This window comes from Elephantulus edwardii, unplaced genomic scaffold, assembly GCF_000299155.1.
Source record: "Elephantulus edwardii isolate Elephantulus edwardi_28Jun2011 unplaced genomic scaffold, EleEdw1.0 scaffold00113, whole genome shotgun sequence".
NCBI lineage: Eukaryota > Metazoa > Chordata > Mammalia > Macroscelidea > Macroscelididae > Elephantulus > Elephantulus edwardii.
Genome location: NW_006399863.1, coordinates 8,740,514 through 8,752,953, shown reverse-complemented (window position 1 = coordinate 8,752,953; position 12,440 = coordinate 8,740,514). Strand labels below are relative to the sequence as shown.

At 48.1% G+C, this 12,440-nt stretch overlaps 1 protein-coding gene across 2 annotated transcripts in view; it reads right to left on the bottom strand.

Annotated features, from left to right (window-relative positions):
* The window catches only part of TKT (transketolase), a 28,134-nt gene extending 15,922 nt beyond the window's left edge, over nucleotides 1–12,212 (bottom strand). The window contains exons 1-2 of one of the 2 annotated variants that reach the window (XM_006892231.1): nucleotides 12,088–12,212; nucleotides 289–406 (exon numbers count right to left, since the gene is read on the bottom strand). In XM_006892231.1, the coding sequence (XP_006892293.1) occupies nucleotides 289–406; nucleotides 12,088–12,194 (225 nt within the window). In that variant the 5' untranslated portion in view covers nucleotides 12,195–12,212. The remainder of the gene's footprint in view (nucleotides 1–288; nucleotides 407–12,087) is intronic. The other variant, XM_006892232.1, reaches the window with a different exon arrangement.
* Between the last annotated feature and the right edge of the window lie 228 nt (nucleotides 12,213–12,440).

The following is a 12,440-nucleotide window of genomic DNA, read 5'->3' as shown; positions in this document are numbered from 1 at the left end:
GGGATTCAAATCCTGGCTTGTAGGTATCAAGAATGGATCGACCAGTCATTTCCTCTGGGTTATGGCCCCGTTAACCTCCAAGGACAAGTCACTCAGGAATGCAGCAATGTAGTCCTCAGCTCAGGCTAAACCATCAGCCCCATGAGCAGCCCTCAAGGGAGGAGCTGGGACAAGGAGGCAGAGAAGGGGAACTGAGAAGGCTGGGCAGGGGCAGGAAAGTCACTGCCTGAACCTTCATGGGGCTCCACCACAGTTGGGCAGCCAGGGGTGGGCAGACCCAGTGCTTACCTTGGAGAGCACAAAGCGGTCATTGTGAGGGTTCCGGGGGTCCTGGGCCTTGTAGCGCATGGTGTGGAAGAAGAGGACTGCCATGATCTCAGCGGCGCTGCAGCACGATGTGGGGTGGCTGGGGCCGGAAGAGAAGACAGATACATGCACCCAAGGCCTGCAGCACACCCCAAAATGTCACACAGGCCAGCTTAGCAGAACCTGCTCCTGCTGTCTAGGACAGGGCACAGGGTCTCTAGGAAGTCACTGTTGGTGGTGCTATTTGGGGTCTGGGTCAGCTGGTGGAGGTCAGGGACCCCAGCATCCTCCTAGGATGAGCCCAGAGCCTCACGGTCATGGAGAGGAAAATATTCTGGGGCTGAACTGGGGGAAGGAGGAAGGAGGGACACAGGAGAGACACCTTGAGTGCTGGAAATCTCAGTCCCAGCCCCAGGTGAAGGGAAAGGTGGCTGAGGGGAGTCTTCAGTCCACAGTTCCCAAGTGTCTAAGCACTCTGAGCAGCCTTAGCCGTGTGGGGAGTAATCAGGTCTCTGGTGATGTGCTATATGCCACCCTGGGGATGCTGGGCCTGGCACTCAGGCGGCAGGTATAGGGGACGGAGGCCCATCCTCCCAGCGGTCTCAGCACATGGGTGTTTGCTCATAGCATCACTTGCTCCTCAGTAGCCTTTTCAATGGGCATATTGAGGGCTGGTTTTAAAACACAGCTTCGATGCAGACTTTTAAAAAGTAAAACACAGTCTCACTTTCTACAAAGACTATAGCCATGTAGAAGCAAAGATCCCTTCTGCCTGTGGATGAGGGCCAAAGTGGGGCCCCCAGGACAAAAGCTTGTCCTTTCAGCCCCGGAGTGGTGAGGTCACTCCATCTTTTTAATAATCACACAATCAATTGCTTGGATGGCTACTGGGCAAAAGAATGAACAGAAAATGAAAGAATTCCACTTTATAAATTAAACATGTTCAAGTCTAAGAGGACCCATTTAAGGAGATTTAATTCAGTGTTTCCCTCCAGGGATGAGGACAGAGGTTGGGTTTCCTGTTGGGACATAACTCCTAGCTCAACCTGAAGCCCACAAGATCACACAGTTTTGTTAAGGTGTCAGCCTCAGGACACGCGCTTCCTGGCCTCCTGTCCATGCAGCTGAGGTCAGCCCTCTGCACCTCTGACCCTATTCTCCCCAGGGCCCTTCACATGGCAACAAGCCCAATGCTAAACCCAAGGACACATGCAACATGTGGAGGTCACAGATACCTCCTCCCTTACCCACCCAGCCGGCACTGCCATTGAGTTAGGGATGAGTTACTTCCAGCGCAGACACGTTAGTAGAGAAATCCAGAGAACTGTCCATGCTGGTTAGAAACCCACATTCTCGACACACGGCATTTCATACTTAACCATTTCTATGAATTCCTGGTCGTGGGGGAAAGACACTACACCTGAAAGAGCGAGGTGAGGAAGAGCTCGTAAACAAGAACCCTTTATTCTGGATGGTAGGACCCCAAACCCGTGTCCCCAGTGCCAAGCCTTGAGGTGACCTAGAGAATAGCCTAAGTCTCTGAGGGCCAGTCTCAAAAATTCCTTGAGGAAGGGTAGGGGAAGAATATATTAGTGTGGGTGTGTGATACTGTACCCACAGCTACATGGAGAAAGAAAAAAAGACAGGAGCAGCGGACTGGAATGTTCCTTTCACCTCCAGACCTCAGGGCAATATTCCTACTGAGCAAGGTCTCTGGAGAAATGACATGGGGACACAAGTGGCTTCTGCATGCAGCAGAGGCATGAGTGGGCCAGGCAAAGCAGAATGAGTGGATGAAAGGAGAAAGGTCATCCTTGCAGAGACCAGAAGATGCAAGTGGAAAAATGATTTAAAAATATTTTAACCCTTCCTTGTTCAAGTCTATCAAGGGCAGGCTGCAATATGTTATTCCCTCCAAGCATATGCCTGGTTGTGCTCCTGCCACTGTCTCCATATTGCGTTGTTATGTGCCTTCGAGTGCACTAAAATCCATCATAATTCTATGAACAATAGGCTCTGAACCTGGTCCTATCCTGAGCCAACTTCACAGCCTCTGACATACCTGACCCCATTGCCACAGTCACTATGTCAATCCATCTCATCCAGGGTCTTCCTCTCCTGCACTGACCCTCTACCCTTCTAAGTATGATGTCTTTCTCCAAGGACCGACCTATCCTCTTGGCAGTCTATGGTCCATACTCTTCTCCAGGACCACAACTCAAAGGCATTGATTCTTCTCAAGAAAAACAGTGAGTGGTGTGTCTTAGTTGTCAGGGAGGGCCCTGTGCAAGGGTCCTGGGGCGGAGATATGAGCCAGGCTAACCATGAGTATAAACTGAGTACCGTTACCCACTTGGGATTAGTCATCGAATCCGGTGTCTTCAACTCATCTGTAGGCGGAACCCATTATTCCCTCACTGGCCACAGGGCAGGTGAGAGGGCCCCGGGAAAGGCTATGTAAACCCTAAGTGCTGAACAAACTAGGACACAGTTACTCTGGAGCAAATATTCTGAGCCTGGAGCTTTTTCTGCCACTCAATGTGTCCTGGGATTGGCACAGGAGAGATGGGGGAGGGGGTGGGAATGTGGGAGCAAACAGCACTAGGTGACACCATCAGTGGCGGTAACACCATCAGTGACAGTAACACCAATACTGCCTTCAAAACTTTTGTGCAGGGTTTCAGCACAAAACTGAACTTAGTTGTTGTGTACCGTAGAGTTGGAACTGACCCAGAGCCGACCCTCTGGTGGGTTTTCAGAGGCAGTTATTGCACAGGAGGAGACTACCCATCTTTCTCCTGTGGAGCAGCTGGTAGCCTTGAACCACATGCCTTCAGGATTGCAGTGTGCAGCTTCTTGCCACCAGAGTTCTCCGTACTTTGTAACAACAAATATATTTTCTATAAGCCCAGTTTACCCTCTGGCAGGGAACTGATACAAGCATATGACCTCTCCTACTGTACACACAGTAGCTTTCACTTATTTTCCCCTTCTGGGTGGTTTAATATCCTTTGGTTTAAATTTGAAATCTTTACCTCTTCTTTGCCTCTTGCTGCTGTCAATGACAATAGAGGTGTTGTGTTTGGGAGCTCATTTCAAATAATATTTTTGGAAGAAAATGAAACCAAAATACAATGCTACAATGAGTACTAGTAACCTACTGTTAAGGAAGCTGTGCTGCCAACCCAAGGGCACAAGGTTCAAATCCACCAGCTCTTCCACAAGAGAAAGATGGGCATCTCCTCTCATCTGTCTGGCAGCCTCTGAAAATACTCTAGAGGGTCAGCTATGGGTCCATTCCAACTCCACACAACATAACAACAACAATGCTACAATACTCGTAAAGAGATTAAAAATATATGAGATTGGATGCTGCTGCCTCCAGGTCTGAGCATACGCTGCTTTGCAGAAATCATCTTAGATAAAAAGGATAGTACTGCACCTCCATAAGCTGGTAAGAGGCGTTCACGAAGTGTGTTATATATTAACGAAGATCTGGTGATGTAGTTAGTCTGTAGGGAGTTGTGGGGCTAATCCAAAGGCTACATTCTCTGGAGGTTCAAATCCAATGTTAGCTCCATGAGAAAAATCTGGGCAATCTTCCTGTGTGATTTATAGCCTTGGAAACCCAATTGGGGTGGAGGGATGTCAGCTTTGAGTCAGTTCCAACTGCACAGCAATGAGTTTGAGGGTTTTTTGTAAATGACAGGTGATATATGTACTGTACCCATCAACAACTGCAGTAAGCCAGGTAATCACTTTGCTGTATACAAGAGACATAAGACACATGTGTTCTATATGGGAAACTATTATATTCTCTGGTAGAAATTTCTAAATTCTAGTACAGACTATGAATTGGCTCCAACTCAAGTTTCATTATAAACTTAGGGGTCATGGACTAAATGGCTGAACATTCTTAAAGTGAACATCACATGGCACATGACTGTATATACACATTTACACACATACTTTTCTCTCAAATCCTAGACTTCAGGGCAACAAAGTCTCTCAGAGGCAGCTCTTGTTCTTTCTGTTCCCTGAACTGCCCAGGCTGGCTTTTGCCTGGAAAGGACCACTAACTCTAGACCTCAGCTGATTACAAGTCTCTGCGCCCATGTCACCTCCTCTCAGAAGTCCTCCTTTGTTACAGATTAAAATACCTCTCCTACTAGAGCGAGGGCTACATGGTGGAGGGGACCTGGGGGAGGGTTTGTAAAACAATGAAAGAATCTTTTCTTTTACTTTTCCATAATTTTTGGACTCATGTACTTATCACTTGTTAGTCAAATTTGTGTCTTCTAGGTGGCAACACCCCCATGATACATCTTCAAGGATATGAACATGTACGGCCAAGCACAATCAATAAGAGTGCATCTAAATTCCAAAATCAATCTCCATAATAGTCTATGTGTTTCCTACTGCCAAAGGGGCCCTTTAGAGTAGTGAGAGAAGATCTTCACCCTGAAACCCACAGCGTCCCTTTTCAGCAGGAAGTAGCTAAGAGAATACGCCATCCCCTTTTCCTTATGACTCAGGGTGAAGTCTCTCTCAGGGAGGAGTGATAGGGAATGGCAAAGGACACACTGACAAAGAAGATTAATCAGAACTGGCTTTGACAAGCACTGTGGCATTTGGACAAGATCAAACTGGGAGGAGGGTAGAGAGAATAGTGCAACAATGAATGAGTGGAAGCCCAAAATCTCTGTAAATGTTTATGAAAATTAATAAAATATAATTATAGAAAGAAAACAAAACAAAACAAAACAAAAAAACCTCTCCTCCTTCAGAATGCCACCCCCAGACACTATCCTACTGTAAACCACCTGACACTATGTTACTGTGTCATCGATCCTACTGTAAACCAAGTTCCCAGAGGGTTGGGCCATTGACCTCTTGCATTGTTATGTCCTCAGGCCTCAGCAGATCTGGCGGAGTGTACAACAAATAAATGAAGTGGTGTTAGGGAAGTGACCTCTCTGTCTCAGCTGCCTCCTTTTAAAATGGAGATAAAACCTAACCGAATGAGGAAGGGACCCTGGGGGTGCCGTGTATTTGGTGTTAGACTGCCAATCAAAAGCAGCTTGAAATCTACCTGCCACGTGAGAGAGAAAGATAGGCAGTCTTCTCCCATAAAATTTACAGCACAGTCAATGCAGAGTTACAATGTATTAGAATAAATGCAATGGCGGTAGGTTATTTTGTCTTTTTCATAAAATGGAATGAATATTTGTTTGTGTTTAACTGCGTGGGTACGGATAAAGACCTTGCCAGGGTACAGAGAAAACAGTAATTGCTTATTAGTGTAAGAAATTGAATCTAACCTTTTCTTCATTTTGAGGATGAGATTCCTGACTGCCCAGTTCCATGGACAGGATTGATTCACCAACGTCACACAGCCTGTCTGCAGCAGGAATAGGGCCATGGCAAAATGATAAGGAAATGGTCAAAACAGAAAACTGACTCATGCTACAATGTTAATGGCCCTCAAAAACATTATACTAATAAGCCAGATGCAAAAGATCTGATTCTGCAAGATTCTGTTTATATGAAATGCTCAGAAAAGGGCAAACTATAGGGACAGAAAGTAGATTCACGGCTGCCTCTAATTGGGGGAGTGACTGCACATGAGGGTTGGGGTCTTTTTGGAGTGATGGAAATGTCCTGGGGTCCCTTGGCAGAGACAGCTCAGGGCTCAGCTATAACCAATGGTTTCGCAGTCAGAATCAATCAGAGGTACCTCAGGAAAAAAGGTCAACTGATCCATTTCTGAAAAGTTTAGACATTGAAACCCACCCCCACTCCGACCCTATTGCCACCACCTCTCCTCTGACACCCACGGTTGTCACCAAGAGTTGGAGTTTAATAGCAATTGTTTTTCTTTTTTTTAGAGCTGTCATAACATTAGATGATAGTAAACTCCCTAATATTTATCATTCATCGCTGTATGATAAATTTACTGAATTGTACACTGAGGATCTTAGGGTATAGAAATCATACTTTCAAAAACTATTACTTAATAATTTGTTTTAAAAGGAAGGAGCAAGTGCTAAGCAGGCCACAGAGGGGAAGTTCTCTGGTGTCCACACTTCCCTGCCCAGTTGTGCAGCCCTCAGAGATTACATCCAGGCCACGAAGGCAGCTTGGGAGTAAGAAGCCCAAAAGCGTGGGCACCGGTCAGCCAGACCCATGTACTGATACAATCATTTTGCCTCCTTGCTCCCTGTTAAGGGTGGAGAGCCGAATTGGCCTGAGATGGGTCCCTGCCCTCAGGGAGTTCCTGATTTTGCAGGACCAGGCTCTCGGTGACAACAGAGACAAAGTCCAGTTGTGAGAGCTCAGAAGGGGGCAGAGGGCAGTCAGAGTTCAACAGAAGTCTCAGCCAAACCAGGGCTAGGGATGGGGTGAGTGGGCCAAACCTCATTCCCAGCTACAAGAAACACTGACCACCAGGCTTCCTGAGCTCAAAGAACAAGTCCTTACTTGGGCGGCCAAGTGTCTTCACCCCGTGTTGGGAAACACCACAGCTGCTGGGGCAATCTCAACGGGCTTCTCTGTTGCCTCAGTCTGGGTCAGGCCAGTACAGGAGCCTAGACCCCAAGGCAGTCGGAAGTGACAAGCAGGTTCCTGGCTGCCTTTCTCCACCCAGAGGCCAGAAAGCTGAAAGGGCGTGAGCATGGAGCCAAAGTCTCCTGAACGCTAGAGCTGGGTGTCAGGGAGGGGGCCTGCATATCCAGCCCACTTCAAGACAGTGTGGACATCAGGATGGGACCTTAAAGTCCACTCACTCTAAAAAAAAAAAAAAAGTCCACTCACTCTACTCCCTGGCCCCATTCCAATAGGACCCAGTCTGAAAACTACCTATATATGAACCTCTCTTTTAAAGATAGGGAACTAAGGTCTAGGGAAAGGTCTAAATGGCAAGACCACAGGTATTCCAAGCAGAGCCAGGATTTGATTCCTAGTCTCCTTGTGCCCACTAGTCAAGTCTGGAGAAAGCCCACCAGCAACCTCCAAAGCACAGCAGTGCATTACAGCAGCCCACCTCTCCATCAAGAACCACACTGGTGCCAAGCAGTACAGGGATTCAGTTGGCACACTCAGATGATACAAGGCCACCGTCCAGCCCTGGCCTTGGCACCCAGTCCACTCTGACAAGGCCCCTGAGTTTCACCTTCATTTCCAGCATGGGGTGAATAGTTGCTACCGTCCCTCAGCACGTGGAGGGAGGCGGTCCTGGAGGAGCTCAGGCCACTGTGGGTGCTGCCTTGACAAAGAGCCCTTTGAGAAGCTTGTCCCTCCACCTTCAGACCAAGGTCCCCAGACAGAGGCCAGTGGCCTCATGCTGGAGAGGACTTGCCAGGGCCTAGTGAGGTCCACTGCATATGAGGACAGGAATAGGAAAGCTCCTAAGAAAGATTTCATGAAATTTCAGAAACCTACAGCCTGAGGCCTGACAGAATGTGAGGCCATTCACAGTCAGTGGCAGTTTGAAGATGTGACCAAATCTGTTTCATCATCATAGTCATAAAGCTCCCTAGACATGAGGTCATTGTGATGGGACTTCTTTAAAAATGTTTGACCTGAGGGGTGATTACGGCCTAGACTGGTCCACTGTAATAAGAGAATATTGAAAACCAAACCGAGCCAGCTGTTTGTCGAGTCACTTTAGATTCACAGAGACTCCATGTGTGCATAAAACAGCTCCCCAGGGCTTCCATGGCCAAGACTATTCAGAAGCAAATAGCCAGGTCTCTCTTCCCAGGCATCAGTGAGTGATTCTGAACTGCCAACACTGGTTAGTACTTGAGAGCACTTATTTCTGTCCTACCCAGTACTTCCATAGAGGAAAGAAAACCCAAACACTAAACTACTGTTGTGGGTTTATTCCCAGTGACCTGCTATTGCTGTGTAGAGTCAGAACTGATCCTAGTTGACCCTCCAGTGGGTTTTCAGAGACAGCAAATTGCACGGGAGGAGATCGTCCACCCTTCTCCTACAGAGCAGCTGGTGGATTTGAACCTTGTGCCTTTTGGACTGCAGGGCAGCCTACTTATGATGAGGCCACCAGCTAGGGGGCAGAACAAAAGTGCCCCAAGAGTTTCTAAGGTTGTAAATTTTTATGAAAGCAGCTTTATTTCATGGAGCTGCTTGTTGTTGTCGCTGTGTGCCATCAAGTAAGAACCGACCCACAGCTGACCTTCTAGTGGGTTTTCAGAGAAGATCACACATCTTAATCCTAGTGGATTCTAATCAAGTGTCTTTGGGATCGCAGCGTAGCTTACCACTAGGCCACCAAAGCGCCCCATGGAGCTGCTGCTGTTGTTTACCATTGAGTTGGAACTGATCTATTACTGACCCTTCAGCAGATTTTTAGAGGCACTTAATCACATGGGAGGAGACTTTCCATCTTCCCCTGGAGCACCTGGTAGATTAGAACTGCATGCCTTCGGGATTACAGTGCAATTTCTTACCATTAGGCCACCAAATCTCCCTCATGGGCTAGTAGGCTCAAACTTCTGACCTTTTAGTTTGTAGTCAAGTGCACTACCAATTTTCATTAGGTGCCATTCACTTCGCTGATGTACGGCAGAATGAAACCCACCCAATCCCATGCCATCCCCACAATCTTTACTGTACTAAGCCCACTGTCACAGTCATGTCTTCCACCTCACTGAGGATTTTCCTCTCCTTTGTTGACCCTCCACTTTCCCAAGCAGGATGTCCTTCTCCCTGAACTGGTAACATGCCCAAAGATGAGATGTAGTCTTTTCATCTTTGTTCTCAGGTGCATTCTGTGTGAAGTCAGCTTCAAAATAAACATCCTGGGACCATCTCAACTCTCGCTTTGTTATATGTTGTGTGCACAGACAGTGTTAACATATACCTTTCACAACCTCTCTTTGTGGCAGGGATTGTATAGCAATGTTACTTCCTTTTGAAAAGTAAGTTTTCTTCAAGTACTTCTTTTCTGGATCTTTGATACATATTCAGACACACAGGCAATACTTTATTTCAGATATTTTCTTTTTGTAAGTGGATACTTTTCCAGTTCAGCTGTTGCTCCTTAAAGTGTAAACATGGGTATAAAGCTTGGAAGCCACATAACAGGATCTTTCTTATTTAAAAAAAACAAAACAAACAACAAACCAACATAAGAAACAACTAGAAATTTTAATTTAACCATCTAACAAGACCCAAGACACCCATCTGACCACATGAAAGTCCACCTGTAGTACATGTATTTCATTTCTCCAAAAGTTTCCCTTTCCATCCTCCATGGTCTGGGGCAAATATCACGTTGCGCACCTACCAATAATGATTTTTCAATAATAATTTGAGACCACAGTAGGCTCAAATGGAACAGCCAATTATCAGTTTGAGAAAGTCACTTCCCACAGTAGTCTCCATTTTCTCATCTATAAAATGGCATTTCTCTCAAAGAGCTATTGTAAGAATGCATGAGACATCATTTGAACACATCAGCAATAAGGGATGCTCTATGGAACATGAAGGACACCTATTTAGCTGCTCAGCTACCCTGTAATTGCCTCTATGCCTTATCTTGCAAGATGCTCACACACAGAATACTATCTTACTGGGTAACTGATGTGTCTTTCCAGCTGGACTTTCATTGAACACAGTGGGGTTCAATAAGGCTTTGTAAGGTGAATGTCCCTGAAATGACTACAGGAATCCAGCTGAGTGGTGCAATATATGGTATGTGGACTGACCACATGACTCAAGGAGGGGGTCCCAGGATTGACTCAGGTTCCTGTCTAGGTACCCAACAGAGTGGGACTGATATAAAATGAAGAGAGATAATAGGTCCAAAGTCTGCACAGAGGTGGGGTGCGTGGGACACAACCTCCAGAAAAGAGACCAAACCCTTTTTAAGAAGGGGTATCTTAAACAACACAAAGGGTAGCCAGGAACCTACCCTGGAAGGTAAAAGAGATTTCTTTCTTTTTTTTTTTTAATTGTTTATTATTTGTGTGTGTGCGTGTACCGTCAAATCAGATCTGACTGGTACAGGAGATTGCCCCTCCTTCCCCAGCAGAGCATCTGGTGGATTTGAACTGTGCGCCTCTGGGATTGTAGTTGCAGCTCCTTGCCACTAGGAGATTTATTTCTTAATAGCATAGTTTGAATGAAACTGATCATAAGCCAAAGTCCTATCTTTGCTCTAATCACAGTCTAGCTTCAAAGGTCCTAGGAAACCTGAACAAACTCCCCACCCCTCCTCTCTAGTGCTCACAATCACTGTGTGAACACATCACCTGGTCAAGTAGGACCCTTGAATCCTGTGTGGCAGGTGTTACTGTTGTCTCTGTTTTACGAAGTAGGGGACAGACTGAAGTAAATCATGGCTGACCCCTTAGAGAGCACCTCTAAGCTGGTGTGGCCAGCCTTGGTTATCATTACTCTATCACTACTACTGGTCACCTTCTTTCCCAAGTGGCTACTCAGGTTCTGTAAGTTTTTCTCTACTTGTTGAGTCAAGAGAAGGCTGGGAGGAACCTTCGAGGAGGGGTGCTCCCTCCTTAAGGAGAGAGGCCCCTGGCAGCTGGCCTGTAGCCAGGCCCTCATTCCCACCCCTGAGGTCCTGGAACTGGTCTTCCCTCTTTACCCTCCTCCAGTTGGGATCACAGACTCCCTTTCACACAGGGTGGCAGGGCTCTGCACCACGTGACCATCTCCTCCACTATCACTTCAGCTCGCCTGGCACCTCCCCTGCTCCAAGCCTGTGCAGAGGAGGTATCAAGTTGTTGAGGCCAAAGGAGAGGGTTGGGCTGGTCCGAGTTGCTGCTTTGCACGCTCTGTTTCCGTGCCAGATTTGAGGGTGAGAGTGAAAAAAAAAAAAAAATTAAAACCGATCTTTAGTTGCACTACCAGGAAGCTCTGGTGGCCTAGTGGCTAAAGGCTGCGCTGCGATCCTGAAGACACGTGGTTCGAGGCAACCAGCTGCTCTGCCGTAGAAGGATGGACAATCTGCCTCTGAAAACTCGGTGGAGGGTCAGCTGTCGGTCGGTTTCGACTCTAAGGTACACAACAAAAACTGAACTACCCAGATTGAAATCGGAGATTCCATTATGTGTCCTTGTGCAAATGATTTAAACTTTAAGCCTCAGTTTACCCATCTGCAAGAGAGAGGAACCCAGGTGGTCCAGTGGTTAAGCGCTTGGCGATTAACTTAAAAGTCAGCAGCTTGAAGCCACTCGCTTTTCCCTAGAGAAAAATGTAGCAGTCGGCTTTCAGCCTGAAAAACCCTATGGGGTTGCTTTGAGTCAGTCAAAATCTACTCCAATGCTGGGGGTTTTGTTTTGTCGTCGTCCTCCTTCTCTTTATTAAGGAGTGTGACTAGTGGCTCCTGCACAAGGTTAAGGAGAAGACTAACAGAGCAGAGCATGGAGAGCACACCGTCAACAGGCTGGCTAGTAATGGTAGGTGTGCAATAATGGTGGCCTTCCAGGCAAGATCAGAGAGAGACTCTGCCCCTGGCAATTCCAATGTCAGGAGCAACGGTGCATAAAGAAGTCGGGGGCACAGCCAGTATCTGTGCACCAAGGCCCGCGAGCCAAGCCACAGGCAGGCGGGGAAGAGGGCGGCACAGGGGAAGAGGCCCGTACCGGGTGGCGCTCGGCCCGCGCCGCCGCCATCTGACCGCGCCCCCCCCCCCCCCGTCGCCTCCCTCGTGGTGGCATCGTGCAGCGCTGCACGGAGCCAGGCTCCTGCGCGCTGACCGGGCCCGCACTCCTCCCCGGCCTCTGCTGCTCCACTCACCCCGAGCCCGCCGCCGTGGTGGCCTGGATGGAGCTGATACGCAGGCGGTTGGCCGTGTCCTTCAGGGCCTGCAGCTTCTGCTGGTCGGGCTTGTGGTAACCCTCCATGGTGCAGCCGGGAGAGGAGGAGGAGAGCCGAGGAAGCGGACTCGGAAGTGGAGAGGGGACTGCAAGAGTAGCAGTGACTTGCACACAGAGAGACCAGGCACCGCGCGAAGGCGCTTTAAGACTCCCGGGACCCGCCCGATGGGGCGGGGCCTCAGCATCACCCCAGCCCGGCGTGCCGCGGCGGCCGCGCCCCCAATGCCGCTCCAGACCCCGCCCCTAGCCTTATCCAGGCCCTGCGGCTGCGCA